Consider the following 14,850-nt stretch of genomic DNA (forward strand, 5'->3'; position numbering starts at 1 on the left):
AGAGAACAATTTGGAGAATGAAAGAAACTGCACAGAGAAGGATGTAACACTGCAGCACTTTCAAATAACACACAGTTTTGTACACTTTTGTTGTTGTGTGCCTTTGCAAAATTTGTTCAAGGTCCCTCCATGGGTTTGTATAGTCTAGCTGGGATTTGAACCCTGGTCTCCTAGTATCCTATTATAATGGTCAAATCCTACACCACACTTGTTCTTTGTAGACTTTTATTATCTTGCTGCAATTACTGTTTCAGCATCTTTTGCAATTCAGGAAAATAAATGCATTTAAAGAATCGCTTTCCATGTCCAAGCTGGGATTCGAACCCTGGCCTCTCAGTGTCCAGCACTCAAACCACTACACCCCACTGGCCCTGTGTAGACTTTTAGGCGGGTTACAGACTGTCAGAAAGTACGCGACGAGTGCATACTAGGGTTAGGAAGGGGCGGTGCTTCCGCACCCCCCTAACTCTAGTACGCGCTCCGCACGCACAAAATGGCGGTGGCCGTTCCACACAGCCACCGCCATGATTACGTCACGACTGCACCGCCTCCACACGAGGTAGCGCGGTTGTGACGTATTGAGGCCACGCCACGGCACATAGTGCGCCTTTTCTCCGGCCCCAGAAGGAGCGCGATTTCCGTGCTCCTTCCTCGGAACGTCCAGGAGACATGCGGTGTGGCAGCTGCAGCTCCCGGACGCTGCAAGCAGCGGCGGCGGGAAAGCACTGCTTCTTGGTGATATGTAACCTGCCTTAGTATCTTATTATTCCTTCAATAGCAAATTGCTGCAATCATGATCTTCCAGCATCTTTTGCTATTAAGGGGGGAAATGCATTTAAAGAATTTCAGACTCTGACCCCAAGGAGCAAACTATTAGCCTAGATCTCAAATCTGGAAACTTCTTCTCCCTAAGCCAACAATGCAGCTGTTACTCATTAACCCATCATCCCCTGGAGACAAGCTCTTCCATCCAATGCAAAGTGATTGCATTCCTTGCCTTTGCCCACTTCAGCAACTGCATCCAGAGTCCAAAACTTTAAGTTTGGGGCTTAAAAACCCTCTTTTCTTTCTTGGAGATCATCTCAGGAAGACGGCTGGAACTTCCCATTCTGGAATAAAAAGAAGCAAAATGGTAAGAAATATATATATTTTCTACATCTATCTGAGCTTATCTGAATTTGAAAATCTCCAGGATCTTCAATTTTACTCAGTCCTACCTCCATCAAAAGCACTGCTCTGAGCGCATTTCTAAAGAGCGGAGTATAAATACTGTACAATAAATAATGATAATGATAATAACAACTTGCCGGTGAGATTCGACAGTTGAATACGGTATCCAAATTTTAAAAGGCATTAAACACCAGTCTTTTCCAGCAGGCTTTTCCGGACGAGTTTTAAATTGTGAATTTTAAATGTGGATGGTTCTGATGTGTCTATATCTTACTTGTCCTTTTAAATTGATGTGTGTTTTAACCGATGTGTTTTGTCTGTTAATTGGTGTTGTTCCTCCCCTTGATCCCTAGGGAGAGGCGGGTAAGAAATGATAATAATAATCATAATTGAACAATCATGACAGAGTTGTTTTATATAATTATAATTGTCAGTTTGTAATGTGTTTTTAGACTGTAAGCCACTTTGGGTCCCAATTCTGGGAGAAAAGCAGGACACAAATAATATAATAATAATAATTAATAATATTGGAGGGGTGTTTTTGTTATGTTTTAATTTTTTGTATGTTTTAGATGTTAATTTTATATTGTTTTGATTAGATGGTTTTAACTTGTTTTTAAATTTTTACTGTAGAGTTTTAAAAAAAAATGTTTTTATCTTCTGAGCCGCTTTGGAGAAAGGCGGCATAAAAATAAAACGCAATAAATAAACATATTATTATTATTATTATACCCATTTTCCTCCGTGGATCAAGGTGGGGAACAACAGCAACTAACAGACAAACAACATCAGTTAAAACACATCAATTATATCATCTTCATCATCATCATCATCATCATCATCATCATCATAGGATCTCTTCTATCATAGCACCAATCTGTGGAACTCTCCGACCTCCTCTCTGGTCTCTTTTTCCCAGTAGACTCAGGCTGCATCCACACTGCAGAAATAATCCAGTTCAACACTGCTTTAACAGCCATGGCTCAATGCTATGGAATTCTGGGAATCGTAGTTTATTGTGCCACCAGAACTCTCTGACAGAGAAGGCTAAATGTCTCAGGAAACTACAGTTCCTAGAATTCCATAGCATTGGGCCATGGCAGTTAAAGCAGTATCAGACTGGATTATCTCTGCAGTGCAGACACAGTCAAAGACATTTTGACTTAAGTTCTTAGTTGTTCTTGTTTCTGACTTATATTAACCCTAAGGTGACCCTATCATGGGGTTTTCTTGGCAAGTTTCTTCAGAGGAGTTTTGCCATCACTGTCCTCTGAGGCTGAGAGAGTGTGACTTGCCCAAGGCCATCCAGTGGGTTTCCATGGCTGAACGGGGATTTGAATTCTGGCCTCCATAGTCATGGTCCAAAACTAAAAACCTGTATATGATAGTCATGAATAAAGTGTACTATCCTTCTGAACAGCTTCTGAAGCCCTTGTATGGCCGTTCCCAATGTTGTGGTGAGCAAGATTGTTGTGGTGGCAAAATGTCTGGGTATGTCCCTGTGGACAGATGCAAAATGATGATGCCAGTAATAAGACCTGCCAAGGTCCTCTAGGCAGTGATGTATTCATGTCTTTTAGTCTCAAGTCAAGTCTCAAGTCCTTGCAAGAGACTTTCAAGTCAAGTCTCAAGTCTGGTGGCCAACTTTTAACATGGCTTCCTCATTTCTTGGAGAGTAACAGCAAATGCATTAGGCAATGGGCTTGAGGTTAGGGTTGAGGTCTGCTTGGCAGCCCGTCCCCACTGTGCACCAGAGGAGGATTTTAAAACCATCCGCCTCAAGCCCATTGCTAACGCATTGGCTGTTCCCTTCCAAGAAATGTGCCCTGCGCTTTGCAAGCAGGTCTTGCTTGCTGTGCCAAGTGAATGGCATCAGCAAGTTACTCACTATAAATATAAAAGGCTCAAGCCAAGTCAGTGTGTCATGTTTGTCAAGTCTAGCCCAAGTCAAGTCATTGAAGTGACTTGAGTCTAACTTAGGTCCGGATCAATTGCCCTGAGTGTAGATCACTAACTCTAGGGCTCTTAGTGTAGCTGTAGTAATTTAATCTCTAGTTATGTAGACATAGCCAGATGTTTCTGCAATCCTGCCTGCTTGCCATGGAGCACAGAATGGCCATGTGTGGGATGTAAAAGGCTGTTCATTTAGTCAGAGGGTGGTATTTGGCCCTGCCTATTGTAGGTCCATGTGAAGACCTTCCATGCTTCGTTGAGACTTATAGAATTGCAGCCCTGCAATATCTCATACAGTGCACAGAGGAATCCCTAGCCAGAGGATGCTCCAGGACCCCAATCCGTATTCATCTGGCCATGAAGATCATGCCCAAAGTTGGGAAGCCAAAATCATCTACCCATTTCCAGGATGTTGGGATCAGCCAGGCATTAGCCATCTCCGTGAGTGACTTTCCTTTCCTATGTCTTCACAACCAAGGTCCACGGCCAAAGCGGAGTCCGATTCCAGAACTGGGCCAAGACCTACGGCTGTTCTCCAGAGTTATATTTCCAGCCAACAACGGTCGACGAAATCAAGGAGGTTGGTTTCTTATCAGTGTGACTTTTCCAGTTTTCCACACCTGTGCAAAGGCAGGCAGATTTGATGTGGGCTCCACCAACTCCAATCAATGCAGAAGTGTCTAGAAGCCCATTTCTGGTTACCAGGAGCCCTGGTGGCACAGTGGCTAAATGCCAGTCTTGCAGCCACAAGGTTGTGAGTTCGATCCCAAGGCTCCAAGGTTGACTCAGCCTTCCATCCTTTTGTAAGTCAGTAAAATGAGCACCCAGGTTGTTAGGGGCATTTGGTTTACAGATTGCAAACTGCTTAGAGAGTGCTGAATTCACTATTACGCAGCATAATAGTTGCTATTATAGTTGCTATTCTTAAATTGCTATTGCTGCTGGTTTGCTAAAAAGAAACTTTTTTATTTTTTAAAAAAACACTGCTTTCACAAAAGTTTTAGAGGGAACTTGCACTTCCCAGAGGTTTCCAGGAGCACATATATGCACACTCTGCAACCTTTCACAGATAAAAAGCAGGACTTGTCTGGCCAAGCAACATCCCAGTATGGCTAAGTTATTAATGAGGAAGGATTTTGCCTGAGCTGACTGGGCAAGTTTCAGTCCCTCCTCTCCCCTCCACTGAGTTAAGAGAGTGCAAACTACTTTTGCACTTCAAACCCACTTTGCAGCATTTGCAATAAGCTGAGGACAAGGGGGGAAAGAGGGAGAAGGAGAGAGAAACTGGGACATTTTAAAAGCACCTGGAAAAGTGGGACGGCAGAGGATTAATTGGAACTGACCATAACAAATCAGAAGACTTGCAGGGCATGCAAAACACTCCTGAAATGGGTTGGTTTGTGATGTCTGGAGGCTTCAAGGGTTGCAAAAACACTCTTGGAAGTCATATGTTGACCCAGGGCCACCCTTTGCTTGCCTTGCACCCTTCTGAAATTTGTTTCTCTACAAATATGTGTGATTGCAGATCTTGGATCTGGCCAGGCAGAGGAACAAGAAGGTGAAAGTGCTTGGAGGTGGACACTCTCCTTCTGATATTGCTTGCACCGAAGACTTCATGATCCAGATGGAAAGGATGAACAAGGTCCTCAAGGTACCGATGGGGGGAGTGTTGAATGTGAGAACCACCTTGTTGCTGGGTGCTAGAACTCTCTAGCAGACATTTTCTTAAATTACAGTACTCCTCAAAGTACAAATCCCAATTTGTACAAAGTACACATTTCATAGATGAAGATCGTAATTGTTAAAGTGTTATTACTGTGCAATATACAGGGTGACCAGATGTCATAACTGCAAAGGACAAGACACTGCAAAATGTAGGGCAGTCAAACAAAATGTAGGACATTACAAAATAAAAGCTAAAAACACTAATATAAATGTAAATGCATGCTTCTTAGCTCAAAATGGAGGGCATTTGTAAACTACTCCTGGACAGAAGGTTGAAATGTAGGGCATGTCCTGGAAAAGGAGGGCATCTGGTCACCCTGGTAGTAAAGCCACCCTCAAAGTTCAGATTTATCATGGAGATCAGAGTGCCATTTATTTATTTATTATTCTAAGCTTTCTAAATTTTAGCAATGTACAGTATGTTGCATGCCCTGATTCAGCAATATAAAGAATTGCAGACTTCACGGGTTTACCTGGATAAGAAAGGTTATTTAATGTGGAGATTATCAAATGAGGGACAGGAGTGAAGCCTGTCCTTATCCTGTCATGACAGTAATTGCGCAAAAGACATTCACACTTGATGCGCTGATCCTGTTATAAACCTCTCAGTGAAATGGATTTGCACTAATGGGCTTTTCCGTTAATGCAAAATAAAGGGCAAGGACAGGACAACCCCACCTCACTGATAGGAATACGACAGGATCAGCTCAACATCATGTGAAAGTTTTTCATGCGATTGCTGTCATTTGCGCATCCTGGACAGGACAATGTCCGGATCAGTGCCACGTTGTCCAAAAGTCCTTCCCACGATTGTACAGGAAGTATAGCACAAGCGTGGGAAAAGGACGGCACAAGAATGTCCCATTGTCCCTCTGAGTCTGTGGCTTTGAGCCTAGGAATCTATGGCCAGTTTATCCCATGGCAAAATTCTTTCCAGGGTCCTATAACCACCCATCTCATCTCTTCTCTTCCAGGTGGACAAAGAGAAGAAGCAGGTGACAGTGGAGGCGGGGATCCTGTTGTCTGATCTCAATGTGGAGCTGAGCAAGCATGGCTTGGCTTTACCTATGTACGTGAGGCACATGCACACAAATAGATCTGAACATGCCTTTTTGGATGCTGTTGGTGCTACTCAGTCATAGCTGGTGGTTCCTGTGTCAATTAAGTGGTGAATCTACTCTGGGCTTTAGTTCAAACTTTAAAGGAGCTGTTGAAGGTGATGAACCCAACCCTCAAAACAGGTGTGGCATCTTAGAGAGCTCCTTCCAATTTCTGATTAAAACTTGGAGCATATTCACCACTCCTTTAACATGGGAGCAAGTTGCTACTGTCATACATTTGTTGTTGCTGTGTGCCATCAAGTCATTTCCAACTTATGGCAACCCTATCATGGGGTTTTCTTGCCAAGATTTGTTCAGAGGGGATTTGCTTTTGACTTCCTCTGAGGCTGAGAGAGTGTGACTTGCTCAAGATCACCAGTGGGTTTTACATGGCTGAGCTGGGAATCAAAACCTGGCCTCCAGAGTCCTGGTCCAGCACTCAACCCAACAGCAATAGCATTTACACTTCTATGCTTTTTCATAGTGAACTCAGCACTCCCTAACCACTTTACAAAGTGTAAGCCAATTGCCCCCAGCAAGCTGGGTACTCATTTTACTGACCTACAAAAGGATGGAAGGCGGAGTTAACCTTGGAGCCACTCAGGATCAAATGCTATAGTAATAGCAATAGCAATATAGCAATAGCAAGTACGTTTCCATACCACTTATCAGTGCACTTAAGCATTCCCTAAGCAGGTTACAATCTGTAAGCTCATTGCCCCCAACAAGCTGGGGGCTCATTTTAGCAATCTACATTTAGCAAGGCTGAGAGGACCTTGGAACCCTGCTTGGGATCAAACTCACAACCTTGTGGATGGAATGGCTGCAGTACTGGAATTTAATCACTGCACCACCAAGGTTCTACTCTGCGCTGGCTCTACATATGGCTGTACATATATAGACACCAATCTACAAATATGTATGCATAGACAAGACTAATATATGAAGGGATATATGTGTCACAGATGTGGTGGAATTCCAAGGTAGACCATTCTTCACAGCTTAGAGAAATGTTTTCAGACTACAACTCCTAGAATCCCATTGGCTATTGTGGCTTGGGACCTGTAGCCCAAAAGTAACTTTTTCAAGCTCTGCCATTTTCTGAGTGCTTCCCATGGCAGCCATAAGCTTTGATGTCAATATGGTGGTGAATCCACTGTGAATTTTAAAGAAGTGGTGGAAGGTACCTCCTTTAAAGATCTGACTAAACCACAGAGCAGGTTGACCAACCAATGAACCTGGAAGCCACTAGTTACAACTGAATGCATATAGATGCTGAAGGCATATAAATCCACCTTGAAACATACTAAACTGACAGTGAGGAAGATCCTACACCGGAGTGTAGCTAAATTCATGCTGTTCTCCATCACCCCTTCACCGACAGCTTTCAAGCTCCAACAGTTGCTAATGCTTTTGAATTGGGAAGAGAGAAAAGAGGGAGGCGAGTCACACCATGAAAAAGCAGCTGGACTCAGCTTGGAGGGGGAAAGAAATGAGGATGCATTCTCAGATGGAGCATACCCTCCTTTTCCTTCCCCCTGCATCCCAAAACAGCCAGATCTTCATGGTCTGCATTGCTTCCCTTCTCAGTGGTAAAAACAGCAGCAGTAGCAACAGCTCCTTCTGAGGCTTGACAGTTGCTGCGGAGGAATTTTCAGGATGCACACTAGGGCAAGAGAATACCCTTCTGCGCTCCATCCATACATGCACATAAGCTATACTTACATGCATCCATGTCACTAACAGCATGTCAGCCATTGTGGCATATATGGATTGGCTCCAAGTTTTGGAGCAGCAGTGGACTTACATGTGAGTAAGGACACCAGTGTGCTATTTGTTGTGAGTGGAAGATTTGGTGGAATAGCTCGAATATATAGCCACCTCATCTGTAGACTTTGGGAATCTCCAATAGGAGTAAAATGTCCCGATGGAGGGAAGTAGTTGTCCCACTCTATTCTGCTTTGGCCAGACGTCACCTGGAATATTGCATTCAGTCTGGCTACAATGCAGAGAATGCACCACAATTTGAGAAGGTTGTTGAGAAGCTGGAGTGTGTCCAGAGGAGGGTGACCAAAATGGTGAAGGGTCTGGAAACCACCAACTCCTATGAGGAGCAACTTAGGGAGCTGGGTAGGTTTAGCCTGGAGAAGAAAAGGAGAGGCATGGCAGCTCTTTTAACTATTTGAAGGGATGTCATATTGAGGATGGAGCAAGCTTGTTTTCTGCCGCTCCAGAGAATAGGACCCAGAACAATGGATGCAAGCTACAGGGAAAGAGATTCCACCTCAACATTGGGAAGAACATCCTGACAATAAGAGCTATTCGACAATGGAAGACATTCCCTCGGAGAGTGTTAGAGTCTCCTTCTTTGGAAGGTTTTTAAGCAGAGGCTGGATGGTCATCTGTCAGGAGAGCTTTGATGGTATCTTCCTGCATTTCAGAATGGAGTTGGACTGGGTGATATTTGGGGTCTCTTTCAACTCTAGGATTCTAAGATGAGGGACATTTTCACTCCAGAGACTAGGTCATAGGGCAATAGATTCAAAGAGATTCCATCACATTTGGAAGAACGTCCTGATGGCAAGACCTGTTTGACAATGGACTGCTTTGGGGAGTGGGGGGGAGTTTCCATCTTCGGAAGTTTTTAAAGAGAGGCTGGATGGGTGTCTTTTAGGAGTGCTTTAGCTGCGTATTCCTGTATAGCTGGGGTTGGATTAGATGGTCTTTGTATCCTCTTTGAACTCTAAGGTTCAGTAATGCTATGGCCCCTTTTAGTGGATACAAAAACCATGCAGACCAGATCCTTCACCCAGATTGCCCTCTCTTTAAGCCAAGGCAGCTGTGGAAAGACTTTGTGGTTGCAAATTTGTCTTTTCAGAAGCAATCTGCAGAAAGCAGTGGACTTGTGGAATCGTATGCAAATTTCCTCCATGGCCCTGACACCAAAGCTCTTTAATCACAGAAAGACTTAACAAGATTGACTTTTCAGAGGGTCAATTCAGAGGGTTTTTTTTGGTTCAGTCTGAAGTTATCCTAAAGTAATTACAGGCCCTCGGGCATTTGCCAGACCCTTCTTTAAAAACAAGATTTTGGATGAAATGTTTTTGGTCTGTTTTGGAAGGAGATTAGCCTTGATTTTTTGAGGACACCTGGGGAAATTCGTGATGAGGAGAGGATTGAAAAACTAGGGTACCTCCCTGCAAAATTTTGAGCCCAGAGAATCACCTGGACTACCCCTCTTTAAGCCAAGGCGACTTAATCCAACAATGCTAAAGGCTTGCAAACCAGCAGTGGGAACCAGGAGATTGTTGAATCTATTCCCGGTTCTAGTATTACTTTAAATGATATGTCCAAGGTGCTGAACCAGCTTGTGAAATAGCGTTCAATGTGCTTTATCGCACCAGATTTTTTTTTTTTTTTAAAATGGTTCTACTATAAGCCAGAGCCTAAGGGAAAGCTCTCTTTTGGTACTACAGAATTCTGGGAGCTGTAGTCCAAAAAGTGAGCTTTCCCTTAAGCTTTGATACTAACCCTAGTGCCAATAAAAGCACAGTCATAAGAACCTTTCCATGTTGAGAAATTTGGACGAGCATTTAAGCTTCCTCTTTTGTTGTGCATAATGTGCTAGGACATGCTTTCAGCATTCATTAGGACACTTTCAGGCTCCAAAAGCAGCTAGCCATTAATTGCTTAATTTTTTTAATGTCACTCCGAATGTTACATTCATCAACTACACCATGTCGCCAGCCATCTACTTTGGGGAATAATAGCAACTCAGTCTCCGCATCTAACCCTTTATTGTTCACCTTTCAGCCTAGGAGCCGTTTCGGATGTGGCAGCTGGCGGGGTGATCGGAACTGGCACACACAACACTGGCATCAAGCATGGCATCTTGTCTACACAGGTAAGAGCTGAAATGGCCCCAGATGGAGAAAGCTAAACACAGGACAGCTGGTTCGAGTCTGAACATTTAATGGTGTTATGCAAAGCTATGAACCTATTTTGAGGACATCTAGATCAGAATCTCGGATGTCTCTTGCAATGACTAGGTGGATGATTTTTAGAGTCGTTGTTGGTGCAATGGATATATGGTAACAGTTGTGAAGTAATAGAGAAACAGTTTATTCCTGACGTTTCACCAGCATCTCTTCCAGAACGTGACCACATCGCCAAAAAACCCGCAAAAAACTATGGATGCCAGCCCTAAAAAGCCTTTGACTTCACAATACAGAAAGTGTTGATTTGTATGCGATCTTATTATTTATTGGATTTATATCCCACCTTTTTCCCCAAATGGGATACATTAGCTTTGCTGTTTGAAGATGGGAAAAGAGCTAAGGCATGACTTGAGCAGATGTTTCTCTGATTCTTCATGCAAACGCACACAGAGAGCTATTCTATGGCTGGTGGAGAGGGAGGTGGGGATTGGAGCAGTGTCTGGCTATGCATAGACTGAGGACGTCTTCTCTGAGATGCACCAGGGTCCTTGGGCGATTTCATAGAATCATAGAGCTGAAGGAGACCAAGGACCATCCAGTCCAACCCCTGCCAAGTAGGAATTCATAATCAAAGCATACCCAACAGATGGCCATCCAGCCTCTCTTTAAAGACCTCCAAAGCAGACTCCACCACTCTCTGAGGAAGGAGTGTGTTCCACTGTCGGACAACCCTTACTGTCAAGATGTTCCTCCTAAGGTTGAGGTGGAATCTCTTTTCCTGTAGCTTGCATCCGTTGTTCTGGGTCCTATTCTCTGGAGCAGCAGAAAACAAGCTTGCTCCATAATGCAGGATCTTGGCGAATATTTGTTTTCCAACCAGGAACAAACCTCTTTCCAAGTGATGTCGGTTTGCTTTAATTTATTCAGAATATTGTTTGGAAAGAGAGAGACTGAGGTGGTGCCCTTCATAGTAGAGAGTTAGCTAGAGGCAGGAGTTTTAAAATGCACATCTCACACTTCACTATCCCAAAAGGAGCATTTTAAAAAATAATAATTGTTAGGTTGGGAAACAGATTTGTCACCTGAGCAGAGATGTCTTTTTTTTTTTCATTTTAAAGAGAAATTGATGGTAGAGTCCTCTAAGATCAGCGATGTGGCAAGCGGGAAGGGAACAACACAGATGGTATTCTGACAGATAGAAGGATTGTTAGAAGTCATTTCCTAGATTTAGGGTGACAGGGAAAGCATTTGAAAAATATAAGGTTTGTTCCTTTTAAATCATTTGTCTTGCTCCAAGTATTTGCAGTAACTATGTGCCCCAAAATATGCAGATGGAGACATCGCCTTTCACCGCACCGGGCTGATCTCCAACCACCCCCAGAGAGCATGAAATGAGGATTTCTAGATATTCATTGCTGCCATCAAAAACATTCAGGGATAGAAAAGTCCAGGGTGTGCTGCAACATCACAAAGAAAATTCCAGAAAAATAATAGGCATATCTCAATTTTAAAAGCCCCTGAAAAAGAAGCTCCTTTTACAGAGGAGATTATCACATGGGGCCAAGTCAGTTTTAATCCCATCCATATCCCACTATTATCCAGTTATTGGCTAATAAGAGGATAATAACGGGATGATAACTGATTTTTTCATACTGTATAGCAATTACAAACGATTGAAGGGACAAAAATGGGAGAATCACACTTTTAACTTTCATACCTTGTGTGGCTGAAGCATTAGCGTCCTGTTAGCATCTTGTGTTTGAGGTAGCGGATGAGTGCACAGATGAGGATAAGGCTTTACTATACTATAATATATACTATACTATATATAGTATATACTATAACAAACAGGATCTGGGGTGCAAAACAGGTTTTACCAGGCTTATTTTAACATTAAATATTCGCATTAAATGTTAAACAGCAGTTTAAACATAGATATACCCCCTTTCTTTCCAGGATAATACAGAAAAAGCTAACATTTTAACAATTTTGAAGGATCAGAATTGTCAATAGCTCAATTGTCCAGTAGAACAGGAAATCGTGCCACAGGAAATAATTCTGCCGCATAGTAAGCTGGGGTTAAAAACTAATCCCCGCAATAGCGCTAAGGAAACATTATTGACTTTCACACCTGCAGTAATAACACTACAGACACACTTTCAGCAAGTTAATAATGGAAGAAAGTGTTACTACAACCTATGGGATAATGACACTTTATTGATGGGATAAGAATGGGATCCGTGTGAAGTCGTGCAATCATGACGAGAAAAGAATGGGATAATGATGCTCTTTGCCCCATGTGATGATCTCCAAAGTATTTTTATGCACATTCAGCCCCCCCTCCCCATTTCCTTCCTTCTTCTCTGTCTATTTGGATATATTTTTGAAAAGCACTGACATTGAGAGTGTGGGGAAGGAATATGGAGAAATACAAATATGCCTCCAGAATCCTTTCCTGGGCATGCCTGAACATCACAACAGGGAGAAAAGGGAGTCATAGAATCCTAGAGTTGGAAGAGACCCCCAAAGGCCACCCAGTCCAACCCAGTCCTGCCATGGAGGAAGGCACCATCAAAGCCTTTTTTTATGACAAATGGCCATCCAGCTTCTGTTTAAAGCCCTTCAAAGGAGACTCCATCATCCTCCAAGGGAGTGTGTTCCACTGTCAAACATCTCTTACTCTCAAGAAAGTTCTTCCTAATGTTGAGTTGGAATATCTTTTCCTGTTGTTTGAATCCATTGCTCCGGGTCCTATTCTCTGGAGTAGTGGAAAACAAGCTTGCTCCCTCCTCAATATGACATCCCTTCAAATATATAAACAGGGCTATCATATCACCTCTTAACCTTCTCTTCTCCAGGCTAAACATCCCCAGCTTCCTAAGGCGTTCCTCATAGGGCATGGTTTCCAGACTCTTCACCATTTTAGTCGCCCTCCTTTGGAAACGGTCCAATTTGTCAACATCTTTTTTCAACTGTGATGCCCAGAACTGGACACAGGATTACTCCAGATGAGGCCTGACCAAAGCAGAATAGAATGGGACTATTACTTCCTTTGTGCTAGACATTATACTTCTAGTGATGCAGCCTAGAATCACATTGGCCTTTTTAGCTGCTGCATCAGATTGTTAACTCATGTTCAACTTGTGGTCTACTTGGACTCCTAGATCCCTTTCACACGTATAAGTCTCGTTCCGCCAGGTGTCACCCATCCTATATCTGTGCATTTTATTCTTCCTCCCTAAGTGCAGTACCTTACATTTCTCCCTGTTGAAGAAATGTATCATGGGGGGCCATCTTGAAGGCCATGGCCCCCCACTGGTCACTTCTCTCCAGGATGAACAGGAGCCCTTGGTGAGCACCAAATGGCTTCAGGTGGTCAACCAATTACTGTAATTGCTGTACCATCTAGCCCAGAGTTCACCAGATTGCCTTCAGGACTATCACAGGAGACTTTGACCAAAGCCTTACTGAGGTTCTCGGGCTTACCATGTGAAAACAACTGATTGGATTGCTTTAGCAGCATGGGCAAGGTCAGTCTGAAAATGACCTGTGCCAATTTTGCGAGAGAAAAGGATAAGAAACAGCTTGTTGATAGGAGTTAAAATTTGATGAGTAGACTCCAGTCACTGTAAAAGTATGGTCTGTTTCTGTGGCGCATGGACTGTGTTGGAGACAGTGAGACCTGGCAGGTGTTTTTTGCCTTTGTATTGCATCTTTCAGGAAACTGTCTGCTGTGTTAGGTCATGGAAGCATCTAATGCCATGTCCTAGTAGTAATATAATAGATTCAACATTTTCATCTGAAATGTTAAAGCGGGTTGGCTCATGCTGAATCCTTACAGGAATACAGTCGACCTTCCATGTCTGCAGCTTTGGCTTTTGCAGATTTGTTTATTTGCGGTTTTAATTAATATGCTCTCTCTAAGAATCTCTAGATTGTCCAGCACAACTCTGCCAGAAGTTGACCATAGAGTTGTGTTGGAGAACCTAGAAGTTCCTAGAGAAAACCCTACTCTAGGCATTTGTAGGATTCTGTTGTCACCTTTTGGCAGATGTTAACCATAGAGTTGTCGGAGAAGACCTGGAGATTCCTAGGTGTTTTTTTAATTTGCAGCTTTTCCATGTTCACGGGGGCCCTTGGCCGCTAACTCCAGCGAATGTGGAGGGACCGCTGTAATTTGCTGTTGTTGTGTGACTTCAAGTTGTTTCCAAGATATGATGACCCTTAGACAACCCTATTAAGGCAAGATTTGTTCAGAGGGAGGTTGCTTTTATGAGGCTGAGAGAGTGTGGGTTGCCTGAGGCCACCCAGTGGGTTTCCATTGCCAAGTACAAATTTAAACCCTGGTCTCCAGAGCCATAGGTCCAACATTCAAACCATTACACAATACTGGCTTTGGGCATTACACTGGCGCTACACTGGGAATAATAGTCCCACTGTATTCTGCTTTGGTCAGACATCACTTGGGACCCATTCACAGAACACACTTATGGTGCTATATATTCCTGGGACTTGCAGTTTAAGGGAGGGCATTTAGAATTCTCAGCCAGAGAGCTTTCAAGCCCCACTAGACGGCAGTCTTTGGTATCCCATAGGATCAACCAGGGCAATTCAAGTGGAACCACATAGGACTATAAATGTATAATATGAATGAGCTCCTGGGCAACCCCATTCAAGAAGGATATCGACAAGATGGAAGCATGGCATAGTTATTTGAGCATTGAACTAGAACTCTGGAGACCAGGGTTCAAATCCTGGCTCGACTCTGAAACCCACTGGGTGACCTTGTGCGAGCCACACACTCTCAGCCTCAGGGCAATGGCAAAGCTCCTCTGAGCAAACCTTCCAAGAAAACCCCATGATAGATTCCCCTTAAAGGTAAAGGTAGTCTCTTGACATGAATGTCTAGTCGTAACTGACTGTATGGGGCGGTGCTCATCTCCATTACTAAGCCGAAGAGCCAG

The 14,850-nt window shown here is 43.4% G+C and overlaps 2 protein-coding genes across 2 annotated transcripts in view; one reads left to right on the forward strand and one right to left on the reverse strand.

The window, feature by feature from the left end:
* The window catches only part of LOC121919807 (protein FAM71C-like), a 1,121,343-nt gene that overhangs the window by 902,504 nt on the left and 203,989 nt on the right, over window positions 1–14,850 (reverse strand). The gene's annotated exons all lie outside the window — the stretch shown is intronic.
* LOC121921175 (L-gulonolactone oxidase) overlaps window positions 1,010–14,850 on the forward strand; it is a 66,920-nt gene continuing 53,079 nt past the window's right edge. Inside the window, exons 1-5 of the mRNA XM_042448851.1 lie at window positions 1,010–1,132; window positions 3,602–3,703; window positions 4,649–4,774; window positions 5,823–5,917; window positions 9,762–9,852. Coding sequence (XP_042304785.1) covers window positions 1,130–1,132; window positions 3,602–3,703; window positions 4,649–4,774; window positions 5,823–5,917; window positions 9,762–9,852 — 417 coding nt within the window. The 5' untranslated portion in view covers window positions 1,010–1,129. The remainder of the gene's footprint in view (window positions 1,133–3,601; window positions 3,704–4,648; window positions 4,775–5,822; window positions 5,918–9,761; window positions 9,853–14,850) is intronic.

The sequence above is a fragment of the Sceloporus undulatus genome, chromosome 1, assembly GCF_019175285.1.
Source record: "Sceloporus undulatus isolate JIND9_A2432 ecotype Alabama chromosome 1, SceUnd_v1.1, whole genome shotgun sequence".
NCBI lineage: Eukaryota > Metazoa > Chordata > Lepidosauria > Squamata > Phrynosomatidae > Sceloporus > Sceloporus undulatus.